This window comes from Hemibagrus wyckioides, linkage group LG11, assembly GCF_019097595.1.
Source record: "Hemibagrus wyckioides isolate EC202008001 linkage group LG11, SWU_Hwy_1.0, whole genome shotgun sequence".
NCBI classification, from domain to species: domain Eukaryota; kingdom Metazoa; phylum Chordata; class Actinopteri; order Siluriformes; family Bagridae; genus Hemibagrus; species Hemibagrus wyckioides.
The window spans coordinates 23,910,202-23,924,110 of record NC_080720.1 but is presented as its reverse complement, the minus strand read 5'-3'; the positions used below and the strand labels follow the sequence as shown (position 1 = coordinate 23,924,110).

The 13,909-nt window shown below is 40.0% G+C and overlaps 1 protein-coding gene across 13 annotated transcripts in view; it reads right to left on the bottom strand.

The window, feature by feature from the left end:
• Positions 1-13,909, bottom strand: part of chd6 (chromodomain helicase DNA binding protein 6) — a 74,359-nt gene that overhangs the window by 6,556 nt on the left and 53,894 nt on the right. For 8 of the 13 annotated variants that reach the window (XM_058402961.1, XM_058402971.1, XM_058402960.1 and 5 more), the window contains 14 exons: positions 12,628-12,717; positions 12,398-12,501; positions 12,168-12,297; positions 11,902-11,998; positions 11,773-11,821; positions 10,608-10,854; positions 9,815-10,023; positions 7,833-9,725; positions 6,035-6,180; positions 5,702-5,917; positions 5,111-5,587; positions 4,818-5,015; positions 2,531-2,674; positions 2,314-2,418 (listed from right to left, as the gene is read on the bottom strand). In XM_058402961.1, coding sequence (XP_058258944.1) covers positions 2,314-2,418; positions 2,531-2,674; positions 4,818-5,015; positions 5,111-5,587; positions 5,702-5,917; positions 6,035-6,180; positions 7,833-9,725; positions 9,815-10,023; positions 10,608-10,854; positions 11,773-11,821; positions 11,902-11,998; positions 12,168-12,297; positions 12,398-12,501; positions 12,628-12,717 — 4,105 coding nt within the window. Of the gene's footprint in view, positions 1-2,313; positions 2,419-2,530; positions 2,675-4,817; positions 5,016-5,110; positions 5,588-5,701; positions 5,918-6,034; positions 6,181-7,832; positions 9,726-9,814; positions 10,024-10,607; positions 10,855-11,772; positions 11,825-11,901; positions 11,999-12,167; positions 12,298-12,397; positions 12,502-12,627; positions 12,718-13,909 lie in introns of all 13 variants that reach the window. The other 5 variants (XM_058402964.1, XM_058402966.1, XM_058402968.1 and 2 more) reach the window with 5 other exon arrangements.

Here is a 13,909-nt window from a genome sequence, read left to right as displayed (position 1 = left end):
GGTGTAGTTACATTCACCAAGCACTTTATTAGGAACACCCCATGCAATGCTCATTCGTGCAATTATTTAATCAGCCAGTCATGTGGCAGTAATGCAATTCATAATGCAGGTATCATAAGAATGGGGGAAAAATCTCAGTGATTTTGACTGTAGCATTTTTGCTTGCGCCTGTAAGGCAGGTTTGAATGGTTTCAGTATTTCTATAACTGCCAATCTCCTGTGATTTTCATGCTTAACACTCTCTAACATTTACTCACAATGATGCAATAAAGAATCCTGTGAGCAGCAGTTCTGCAAACAGATACAAGCAAACTGAACAGTAAGGTGACAGGCTGAGAGTAAGGCTACAGTAACTCAATTAACTCTACATTTGTGGTGAGCAAGAAAAGCATCTCAGAACAGGTCAAATGGTGAGGCAGATGGGCTACAACAGCAGAGGACCACATCGGGTGCCCAGTTCTGTCAGCCAAGAAAAGAAAGGTGAGGCTGCAGTGGGCACAGACTCACCGAAACTGGACAGCTGAAAATGGGAAAAACATAGCCTGGTCTTATGAATACTCATTTCTGCTGAGGCACACAGATGCCAGGGTCAGAATTTGCCAACAGATTAAATTTATGAACCCAAACTACCTTGGTGTTTAATAGTGTTGGGATGGTTTTCTTGGCACACTTTGTGCCCATTAATAGCAATCAATCTTTCTTTGAATGCCACAGTCTATCTGAATACTGCCTGAATACTGTTGCTGACCATGTGCAGCAGCACTTCATGCCCAAAATTTACCTTCATTTTCCAAATTCCAGCACAATTATGTACCATGTCAAAAAGTCACAAAATGGTTTCATGAACATTACAAATTCAATGTTCTTTAGTGGCCTTTCCAGTCACTGGAACTTGATTCAATAGAACACCTTTGGGATGTGGCAGCACAGAGATTCGTAGCATGAAAAAAAATCAACCAACTAAGGGCTGGACTCAAAATCACACCAAAAAAATTGAAATTACAGGCTGGTCTACCTTGCATGAATTTCAACACAGGAACATATAATGTAAGTCAGTAGTTGGTATGACCCCAGCATGCCTATATGACATGGCAGATGTTGTCCAGGGTGATGCCCTTTCAGAACTAGATCACAGCATCAATGAACTCCTGGACAGTCTACTTGTAGTGCTACTTGGTGGTTTCGGGTATTCTGATACCTAATGTCCCAGAGGCTCTTAACTGGATTCAGGTCTAGATCTAGGGACTGTGAGGGCCAGTCAATGGCACAAATTCCCTCGTCATCCAAAAACTGCCTACACACTCTGGCCACATGAACTGGGCATTGTCATTCACCAGGAGAAACCCAGGGCCCACTGCACCTGCATAAGGTACGACAATGGCTCTGAGAATTGTACCCCAGTACCTAACAATATTACGGTCAAAAGTAATTGGCTAGGTCTGTGCAAAGTTTATTCCCTGTCAGACCATCACTGACCCACCACCAAACCCATCATACTGGATAATGGCAATTCTATACACTTGTCTGTCACAATGTCTGTCATACTTGCTCAGTGTGAACCTGCTCTCATCCATGAAGAGAATGGGATACCAATGGCAGACCTGCCAATTCTGGTGTTCTATGGAAAATGCTAATTGAGCTGCACAGTGCTGGGCTGTGAGTACAGGTCCCACTAGACAATGTTGGGTCCTCATTCCACCCTAATGGAGTCTGTTTCTGACAGTTTGCTCAGAAACATGCACACCAGCAGCCTACTGAAGGCTGGACTACCTGTGCAACCTGACTAAGTTGCAGGTACTGCCTCACTCTACAACTAGTGACCAGGACCCTAACAAAACACAATACTAGAGACAAATCTTTCAGGGAGGATAAGGAGAAAGCAATTGTTTGTGGCCACCACCTTTAAAACCATTCCCTTTTTGGGGTTGTCTTGCTGTTTCCTCTACAGTGCACCTGTCACTGTCATTTGCATCAAAAGAGGGGAAACTGATTTACAATCACTTTACAATCCGTACTGGACAGATTGATATCCCTGAGGTTTAACGGACTTATGAGGGTTATACTGTGATGTTTAAATATCCCCTTACTTTTTATGAGCAGGTACCTTCCTGTAGACAGTTTATGTATTACAGTGTGTGCAGATATAGCTCTAAAACCAGACATCACATTTAATGTTATGTGTATATAAGTGTATAAGTACATACGGTTATATACACACACACACACACACACACACACACACACATATACACAAACATAAAATATACTTAATTAAAATATATATAAAACAAGCAGTTCACAAGACTCACTCACCGAATGCTTCACCACATCTGCCCAGTCGGGAGCCACAAAGTATTCTATGTTTGCATCTAGCCATTGCGAGAGCTCCTTAATGGCTGGGGCCATTGCACCACCCAGCTAAGAGGAGAAAAATTAAAGCAGCAAAAATCAGCATCATCAGTGGCATCTCACATTGTTCATATATAACATAGGATTAGAAAAAAAAAAATGCAGTATGTACAGTTCTTACCCTGCGACCTGTGTTCCTGTGCACTACTGGTACTCTCTCCTCACCAGTCAGGGAATTCACATCCAACTTGGTAGGGTCTTTACAACGATGCCTCCTCTGCTTTGGACGTTCAGCAAAACTGTGCAACATGCTTGCAGTCTGAGACTAATAGATGATGACTGAATTAGAACCAGAATGTTTAAACTCCTGTCTTTCTTTTTAGCTAAACAACTTTTCAATTTAAGCTCAATTAATTTGGAGAAAGTTATAAAAACTTGAACTGTGTAAATGTTCATTGCAGACTTTTAAGTAACACTTATTCAAAAATTATAACTGTAATCGGTAGTATGGACCACGATACATAAGACATCAGTTGTTGTTTTGACTCTACGTTAGTACAATCGATTGCAAAGTTTTATTTAACTGCAAATTTACAGTCCCCTCTGACAGTACTGGAAAGGAAAATTCTTTCTGTTTTTGTTACATAATGAAAATATTTGTGTTGGAATTCACCATCTCTCAGGGTACATTGATATAGATTTCAAAGCATACCTGTATATACCTCTGGATAATGAGCGTCTGCCAAATGGCAGAAATTTAAAAGGCATCAACTGCTAATGTATTTTGGGTCATTGTCTTGCTGCAATTAGACTGGGTGCATAAACTGGCAAAATCGCTCTGTAGACTTCTGAATTCTTTCTGCTGCTACCACCATGAGATACAGCTCTCAATGTTTCTGTTATCAAATGCTGTTGTTTTGCTTGGCTGACCGGTTTAACATCTGGGTTAGTACACCAGTGGTTTATAATTTTTCCAGGACATTCCAAATAATTGTATTGCTATGCTCAGTGATTGTGTAATGGCTCTGATTAATTTTCCAAAATGGGATGTTTTTCTCCCAAAGACAGCTCCCAGGTCTTCATACCTGTTAATCCCTTATAACAAGTCAAAAATTTGATTAACACATCTAGATGTGAATATCAGAAAATAAAAGCTGAACATCTACTGTCTGATATAGAATCCTGTGAGCTGATCATGTGATATCAAGCTACATACATCCACCATATTTTACTAGCAGGTGTCATTTTGAATAGAATAACTAAAATACACTGAAAGCTTGATGAGCTATGTGAACAGATGAAATATTAACCCATATTAGAAGAAAGGAAATGAACACATGGTGAAAAGAGAGGCTCATTATGGAACTCGCTATTGCCTTCATTGATGAGAGTGTAATAGACCCAGTAAGGTCATTCTTGGTGAACAGATCTGAGGGGAGAATTTAAATAAAGAGCAATCCTAATGACCCTCATGAAAGGTACAGAAAAGAGTAGGGCCTTAGTAGGGCCCACTGAGTTTTTCCAGTGGACAACAGGATCTTTATGAGATTCGAAGTCTCAGGAAATAAAACTGTTTGTGCATATGCACCAAATAACCCTTTGGAGAATTCAGCCTTCTAAGAGCAGGTTCTCAAAGCAGTAACCATAGGACAGGCTTGTGAAGACCAAAGGCGAGGGCTGCCATCTAGTTAAAGGATGAGGCCTTCTAAGTAATGCACACAGAGGGCTCTCTTGATAATCTCTTGATTACAGTTACAGTCTCTCTGCTACAGAAGCAGCAGAAGAGTGCTGGTAAAACCAGCTGGCATGGTAGGAGTCCTTTACAATCTATCACCTACATGCCTTTTGTGGTTTTTATGAGCAAAATTTCAAGATGCAGCCAAGGCTGAAGACATTAATCAACATCCCAGTTGTTCCATGTTTAACAGGCAATCTATCCTCACCCATGGTAATGAGATGTGGGTAGCAACTGAAAGAAAAGTCACCAGTACAGGTAGCACAATTGAATTCCCAATGCAAGGTTGAGTTCCTGGGCTTGCTCTCCATGATAGGGTGAGGAGCTTAATGATCTGAGAGAGCTTTGGAGTACAAACACTGTTCCTCTATATTCGCCGACTGAGATATTTTAGGCACTTTGCAAGGATGCCTCCTGGTCAAGTCCTGGTAGACTCTCCCAGTTCATTGGTGAACTGACAGGGATCCTCCAGGGAGCCTCTCTTGGGCTAAAGAAGCTTGTTTCAGTGTCAACCCTCACAAAGGTATGTGAAATAATTACATTTATAACATGCATCTAGGGAGATTTTTAAAGCCAAAATGTAGAATTCTTGTACTAAAATTGCTATAATACAGAGACCTTTATGTAACTTTCATTCACTGTTAATCACATTAGCATGTTGAGGTTACATATTCCATTAAGAATCTTACAACATCCCCTCACTTTACGATCCCATTAAACTTGTGTGACTGACCGTTGAAAAAGCAGGAAGCTCCATTCTGTAGCTTGGATTCTGTCTAAGCCATTCCATCAGACCTTTACTGGCTGCCTCTCTGTCAACACTCATGGTCAGTGACTCCGAGGAAGGGGGGGCAGAAGGAGAATGGGTGGGGCAGTCAGGCTGAGAGGAGGTGGAGGACACAATGGGGTGGTTGATAGTCTCTGGCTGCCCCTATAACAAAAAAAGTTAATTTTTTACTTCATTTACATTCTCAGTAATGACTGACCCACATATATCACACTAAACATCTTTATAATTTCCCTTACCTTTGCTTTAGATAAGTTTATGTCTCGTTCCTTTATCAATTCAAGGTCAAGTGTTTCCACATTTCTCCTTCGACCTCTTCTCCGCCTCATTATTGAATCATCATGACGAAGACTGCCATTAACAATCTGCCCTGTAACAGGGTGTACAAGTCCTGCTTGCAGAATACCCGCCATGTCCAATCCGATCAAGCCATCCATGGAGCTCAAGTTAGGCATCTTGTGAGTTGCTGATTGGACTGCATGGGTCACATGTCTCATAGATTCAACCTCCCTACTGAAAGCAATTTCTGTTGGCTTAGACAAATCCATGGCAGCTTCTTGCCAACCATTTAAGAGGAGGGTACCTCCATGGTGGGGGATGCCAAGTTGGATTTTTTCTCCAAGATTGATTGGTTTGACAGGAACCTCCGAGTTAAATTCAAACCCACACTTGGAACGCTTGAGTTCAGAAAGAAATGCAGGTGTTACTAACCGTTCCTGGAGACAGTAGGAAAAAAAAGAAAAGGACATGAATGTTATCATTTTACAAAATAGCATGCTCTGCCATTGTGGTGTCTTTTATTTGACATTTACAAAGCTGTAATCAGTTACCTTGTGTATATGGGGTATTGGGTGTGGAATGTTTAAGTTATGATCTTGAGGTAGAGGTATTCTTGCTGGTAAAAAACCTGCCCTTTGCTGGGCACTGTTGGACATGGAGGAGTTGATGACTGATGTGGGAGATTCATACGGCTGACTGGGGGCAGGCCACTTCCCCTTTAAAATAGCTTGGCAAATATTGTCAATGCGGTTAATGATAACTCTGTCCTGAAAGAGCAGAAATTTAATAAATTGTTAAGGTATTTATAACATAACACTTTGACTAAATGAAAACCTAATCAAAATAATTATGTAAAAATCAACTGAAAGACAGACTACACAAACCTTGGGCCACTCAGAGAATGAGTAATGGGCTTTCTCTTGTAGCAGCCGAGCAATGGTTGGCTCCTTTGGATCCCGAAGACTGCCTGTCACTTCACATATTGATGGATCAAACTGTGGTGCCTCAATATAACTATCTACCAATAAAGCTGAAGACACATACACAAATACCATTCATAGATACAATACATAACACCAGTATAATGAGTGTGTCATACACCAAATACCTCAGTCAGATTTTTGCACAAATATTCCCTTCACTTGTCTTTACTTATTTAATTATTTATTTTTGTATTCTACTTCTATTATGTCAGAGACTGTTGAAAAGCATTTCACAACATGTACTGTGTATGGCTGTGTATGTGACAAATAAAATTTATTTATTTAAAAATTTAAAATTTTAAAAATATTTAAAATTTATTTAATTTATATTTGATTAAATATTGTTGAAATACTGCTACACACTAAAGATAACGGGATCCATTTACAATTAATTTAGATATTCAGTCTGTACATACTAAATATATATAATCATGTTAACTTGACCAGAATTATGTACATGTGCACAGCTGTGCAGTGATGTAAAACAACATTCTAAATAAAATTTGCTTAAAACGTTTTCTATGCATTGCAATTTGCTTAAAAACATTGTCTATGCATTGCATTTTAAAAACACAATGGTCTGATCTATACAATATTTCAGATTTGTACCACTCTTAATGTACTAAACACTAGCAAATTCTGAGATCATGGTACACTGATGGCTATTTGATGCGGAGAGCAAAGGCTAACCATTCTGGTCTAATCCCACAGAAGAACTAAAGCAGCACAAACTGCTTAAAAATCTAAAGCTGGCTATGATAGATTGGTGTTAGAAGTCACAGTGCATTGCAGATGGCTGCATATGGTGCTGAGTAGCTACAGACCAGTCAGAGTGCCCATGCTACCTGCTGTCCACTGAAAGTGTCTACAATGGTCATGTGAGCATCAGCACTGAACCATGGAGCAGTGGAAGAATGTGGCCTGGTCTGATGAATCACATTTTGTGGACATCATGTGGACATTTGGGTGTGTGTTCACCAGGGGAAAAGACGACATCAGGATGAACTATGCAAAGAATGCAAGCCAGCAGAGGCAGTGCGATGCTCTGGGCAATGTTCTGCATGGAACCCTTAGGTCCTGGCATTAATATGGATGTTACATGTGCAACCTACTTAAACATTGTTGCAGAACAAATATACCCCTAACAGTATGCCCTAGTGTCTATGGCCTCTTTCATGATTATAAGCCCTGCTACACTACAAAAATTGTTCAGGAATTGTGTGGAACATGACAAAAGGTGAAGGTTCGATCCATGGAGGCCCCACCTCGCAACATACCAGATATAAAGGATCTAATGCTAATGTCTTAGTGTGGTATCACAGCACAGATGGTAGGTAGTTTTAATGTTATGGTTGAAGGACTGTTTGTTGATTTATAAAATATAATAGTAATAATAATAATAATAATAATAATGAAGAAAAGAAGAAGAAATTTTCTTTTCTTTTTTTATTTGGCTTACTGCTCTATGGTGTCTCTGTAAAAGTGATTTTTAAAATGGACAAATGTAAATACGTTTAAGCTGTACTTTAAGGCATAATGGTAATTGTTGTTTTTATTTTTTTCAAACTATCATTTTGTAAAAAGATGCTTATTTTTTGCTACTGCAAACCACACAAATTTACATATTGTGTAATGGATTGGGCTCTGTGTCCAAGATAAGCACTAGAACTGAACAAAGAAACTGGTAAATGTACTGTACCTGCTGTCTTTGTTTCCTCTTCCTTTATCTCATCTTTCACTTCCACATCAGCAGCCTGTTCCAGGTGTGGGATCAGCGTGGTGCTGTCAGGTTTGGGTTTGACCTCTGACTCTGCTGAACCCAAGAGTAACTCCTGCTTTATGTCATGGTCAGCATCAGGGTCTGGGAACACAGAGTGATCTGGTACTGGGGTGGGAAAGGTGGGAAACAAAGGAAATGAAGAAGGCAAAGTGTGGGGGGAGAGCGCCGGGTTGGCTGGATTGTTCTCTACTAGTTCCAAAGAATTTTCAAGGGGTTTTCCAGAAGCTTCTTTTACCAACAATTTTTCATTTGGGTCATGGGGGGATCCTTCTAGCAGTTCCTCTAGAGTTCCTTTGCAAGGTATATCATAAGATTCTGTTAAGGGCACTTTATCTGGCTCCAGTAGGAGTTTTTCACAAGATTCTTCCAAGTACACTTGACAGCGATCCTTCAGCTGTTCCTCACTTGGTATGTTGCACTCTACCTTCAGGGGTTCCAACTGATTTTCCATCAGAGTTTCTATAGAGGACACATTATTTGCTTTACTTTCAATGTCCTTTAGCTTCTGATCAGTTTCCAAATCACTATGGCTACCTTGTGAGGTTTCCTCTTTCTGAAACTGATATTCTACATGTTCTGCTCCATCTTCTGAACTAGGGTTACAATTTGTGATGTCAGAATCACACAGCTTTGTTTCTAGCGCCTCGCTAATGGAGCCTGCTTGATCGATGCCTACATCTGAAAGTGCAAGAGGTTGTGGAGCAACATATTCAGGTGGACTGGCAGATAAATCTGGTTGTTCCATGGAAGTTTCTCCAGAATTTAGATCCTTGAACAACATAAAGCTTGGTGCTAATGGTTCAACTTGGTCACTCTGTGAATCTGAACTGGGTATGCTTAAACATCCTGTAAGTGGATCTTCCCTTTCCTGTCCATCTTCAGAGTGAGCAGGGTCCAGGAACTCTGTTTCCAGCGAAGGTTCCCCCAAGATAGGGTCACCTTCATTGAAAATATCAGAAGTTTCAGCATGATCTGAACTTCCCCATGGGGTCTGAAGTTCATCTAGTTCCACTGAAGGGGCCATTAATCCAGTCTCCTCTGAAGAACCCTGCTCTCCCACAAGAACATCATTTCTAAGTTTCCCATCTATAGAGTCAGTCATGTCTCCTTGTGCACCAGTAATATCTCCTTGTACATCATATGAATTTAGCATACTCTGACCAGCTGAGGCGGAATTAAATGGAAATCCACTGAAGGGCTCTTTGCTACTTTTGCTATGGAGGGAGCCTGAGGCCAAACCTTCATGCTGTAAAGACCCAAGATCCAAAGAGTCATTAATTGTGGTGCAGTCCAAGAAGCCTTCCCTAGAGTTTGCATTCATAGTCAAAGTGCTTTCTGTTTCTGATGTTGCTACTACTTCTGAGGCTTGGGGGTGGCCATGCGTATGCATTTGCTGGTGTATTTGTGTGGAGTGTAAGAGGGCATGATGAAACTCTGTGGGCTGTGGAGAATGACACTGCCCCAGATAGCAGTGTTGATGAGGCAAGCTTGACACTGGGTTTCCAACCTTTTCTTTCTGGACATAATTACGGTAGGTCTCCAGGAAAGACAAATGAGAATCATTCAATATGTAGAAGTCAGTGCGGCTAAGGCCATGCTTGGCTACACCAATGAGAAGATCACGATCATGCTTGCCACATTCCCACCAAACAGGTAAGTAAAGACTAGGACGACACAGCTTCAGACGCTCCTCCAGGAGGGGGTGATGCAACACCTGCTCACGAACCTTTCTCATGAGCTCAATACGGTACAATGTGCGAGCAGCTCGTTCTTCAGTAATGGGTTCTATACATAGATTGGGGTCAACAAGACCTACAGTGGAAAACAAAAGTAAGAAATATAGTTTATGTAAAGAAAAACTAATTAATTTAACAGGTCACCCTTTATCCACCCATTTCTACCTTCATCTTTTCTTGGTGGCAGTCTGCAAGCTGTACGACACATAGAAACAAAGCTCCAAAAATATCTCTCTAAACTTTCGTCAGTTTTCCTCTCCAAACGAGCAAAGATACGGAACTGGCGCCAGTCAAAAACCTTCTTCTCTGGGTCATACACCACTCCAAATGAGGACACAGTACGGTAGAAATCAGCCTGTTCGCGGCGTGTCCACCTGTAATATAAAAACACACCAAAAAATTGTGAGCCAAATTCATTCAAATAAAGGGTCTCTGAAATCCTGGAAGGTGTTATTTTGCTTGAATTCTTCTTGTTCTTTTGCTGTTATGCCAAATCTTTTACATTTACACACTAGTACCAAGTGGATTACCACAAAGACAGTAGTTAGAACAATACAAAATTGGTATCGGTTTAAAAATTAATGGAAAAGAAAATATGGTATGCACTCATCATCATCTTTAATTCATGCTCATGGTGGCCATCTTCCATTAAACTTACTCTTTGACAAATATGGATAGTTTATCATCTTCACACAATCTAGGCTACTTAAGACCACAAAATGCCTTTTTTTTTTTTTTTGCTCAAAGTGATATACAGTGTTTTAGAGTGCTTTCAGTCAGTTCAACCCAACATCTGCATTTCTATATTGAATATATGCTCATTTATGCACAATAGTAATATTAATGTAGAATATTGCATCATCCGACATGTATACATTCAATTGTTTATGTCCCAAAATGCTAGTGTCTTGCTATAATCTGCATTATATGGGTGGGTGTGGGTATTTAGATTGCTCACCTTCTTTGCCACTCAAGGAAAAGTGGATCTGAATTAGTCATACAGCTTCGTAGTTCCTCTCCCACTTGCCAGGCAACAGACCCAATGCCCTCATGCATGAGAATTTCATGACGAAATGGTTCACGACGTGTGTAACGCTGATAGGCCGTGATAAGTCGTCTTAATCTTGCTGTAAGAGCAGATGCTGTTGGCCATAGTGCCTGACCTTGCTCAACCACCTCCTCAGCTAATCCATCTGGAGGAGTGACTACACCAAAAACAGATTGTTATACTGATATGTGCTATTGTCACAGAAGCAAATATATCATAATAATGTCACACTAGGGGTTGCATGACTTAATTTGTACTAGTCGACCAGTAAATCAAAACGTACAAAAAATTATTCAGGACATTTCTATTTTGCAGCTCTTTAATTAGTGTAGCAAATAGGACATCGACCCCCACGTCAGTCAACAGTCAAACACAGGCTACAAATTACTAGCTTCTTTAAGGCTGGAAAGTGAATACATCCACGCAATAAATTGTAAACCAATAGTAAATCACTTGATGAGCAGCCTTACTTAGATGGAGGATGCCAAATCTAAATCATCAGGTTTTATTGCCATGTTCAGGCCCCAGCCTCAGCAGCAAAAGTGAGGGTGAACTGACCTCTGTAAGCTGGCTAGAGGATTCCTATAAACTAGTAGGACTGGGATTTGACAGCAACATGCAACTCACTCAGTTTAATGCACTCTTTTGTATAGTGCATAGCCACTCTGCTACAGTGCAAGGATTTTATTTCAGTTTGATTTCGATTTACAAAATAAACAAAATAACTATTGTGGAGCAGGTGAGTTCAAGATTAAAAACACACACACACCTCTGCACATTCACAGAGAGCAATATGAGAGCATTCTAAAAAGTTTTTAAAAATATCTTTTCCCAGGAAGGATTTGCAGAATGTGAAATGTTTCAGCAGTAACAATACAATTAACCTGGTTTCTTTACTGTCTGTCTGCATTTCCTTACCATCTGCCTTGCTGTCCACAGTGCCCCACAGCAGCAACTAGTGAATGTATTAGTCGACTAGTCTATGCAACCCCTAAGACAAATTAGATATGTATTTGTATTTAACATTTTAATATGTCCGTCAAAAATCTTTCATCGAGTATTTTAATAAACCTACCTCCAAGAGAAATGTCAAGTTTCATTGTGTCCTCTGAGAAAGGGTTTGCCTGCTTTGAAGTAAAGCATATAGGATGCTATCAAAATTGATGGCATTTCACCTACAATTTTTTTAAAAAATGTAGCTCACCTGACATTTAACCATTACCTTTTTCTCTTCTTTGTCCTCTATTCCCTCTGGATTACCACCAACCTCTTCCTTTATATCATCACTCTTGCTTACACTGCTAAACAATCAAATAAAGCATATTCTAGCAGCTACAACAAAAGTATGAAGTCAATGTAATTCTACCAAAATAAAATATGTATTGATAAGATGAATTTATTTGTAATTTCTGTACTAAATTTTTCCAAATGCAACTGGACCCCTAAAATACAACCCCAAAGATAATTTACCTGTCAGGTACATCTGGTGCAACCTCAGCACCACCCTGTTCTGCTGTTAGTGCGATGACATCTGGCATGCCAACCCGCTCTAAGAAACAGAGCTGAGGATCTGCACGCATGGCATTGTACCGCTCATACCCTACACAACGACATACAACAGTTAAAGACAACATAAAAAAAAAAGAATATAAAAATGACTAGTTACAAGGGATAACTATTCTTCAGTAGTTCCAACCTACCGTGTTTGTATACTCCAATCAGTAGAGACTTATCTGCCTCAGCATCCCACCAAGCAGTAGGGATTTCCATGTAGTCAACTTCTGGCAGGGCAAACTCTAGTTTGCTACCAAACAAACAGAACTCATGTCTTAATAATAAAAACAACAACAAACAAACCAAATCGTAAAAAGCATAGCCACTGCTTAGAACCACTAAAAGTTCAAATAGGAGTAAATCGGAAACTCAGTACCTGGCTGAGACTTCCTCCAAAGCCTGACTGGCGGCCTCCCCAAGTACCTCTGCCTTAAGGTAGTAGAGCATCCGCACCCTCAGCAGCACCCTATATATAGACACAGCGTTGGTTTACATTTTACCATCTGTGGTCATGCTAACAATAACAACAACAATAATTTTCTTTGCTATGTTTATTCTGTCCAGGGTGGGTTCCACCTCACTCCCAAACTTCCCAGGACACATTGTGACACTGTTCATAATGAAGCAGTTACTGAGGACGAATGAATGATGTCTTAATCAAGTTTCTTTAATATAACTAGGACTGCACTGTACAGTCATGATAAAGAAAGTACACCCTCCCTGAAATTATTTATTTATCAGTCTTGTCAACCCCCCCAAAAAACCAACCAACCAAACAAAACAAACACCTACAACAAATATCAATGTGTAGACATGGTTTCCCACAAAGTTCCCAGAAATAAGGTGGGAAAAATAAGCACACCCTCCTACATGCACAATCACTGAGACAGTAAATAGCAGCCTAATAAACCATGAAAGATTATTAATAAATCAGAATCACTTCTATAAAAGCAGAATGTTTTGACAGTTTCACATTCTTGGAGCACTCAGCTATGTGTCTGTATCATGCCATGAAGATATGGAGTCAGCCATGCCAAATTGTTGCTGCACTTTAATTTGGGTTATGTTCAAAACACCATCTCCATGCAATGTAAAATTCACCATTCTACAGTGAGAAGACCATTCTACAGTGTTTACAGTCTTTCTAGGAGTGGGCATCCCATCAAATTCAGTACAAGGTAAGACTATTTATTAGAGAGATAAAAGAAAAAACCCAAGAGCTACATAATATGGTACAGGCCTCTATAAGCACATTAAATGTATGTGCATGACAGGCTAATCAGAAAAAGACTGCACAAGAATGGCTTTCATGGAAGGGCATAGCTAGGGAAAAGCCCCTTCTCTCCAAAATGAATACAGCAGGATGAGTATTGCATAGGTTTGCAAAATTGCATTTGAAAATTTCAGCGAATGTTCCGGAACAAAATCCTTTGGATAAATGAGGCCAGTTTTTAGGGTTAGGTTACTCCAGATGTTATAATGGTTGCAGATTTGCAGATGTGAGTTACAATTTAGAGTGACTAAGTCTCCAAATCTGCATGTCAGTAAACAGTGGCATCATGCACCGGTTTTTGTAAGGGGGAACAGTGTGCAAAACACAGAAAGATGTGATGAGAGACAAATGGATTTAACCTTCATCTTTGAGAATAAACTACACA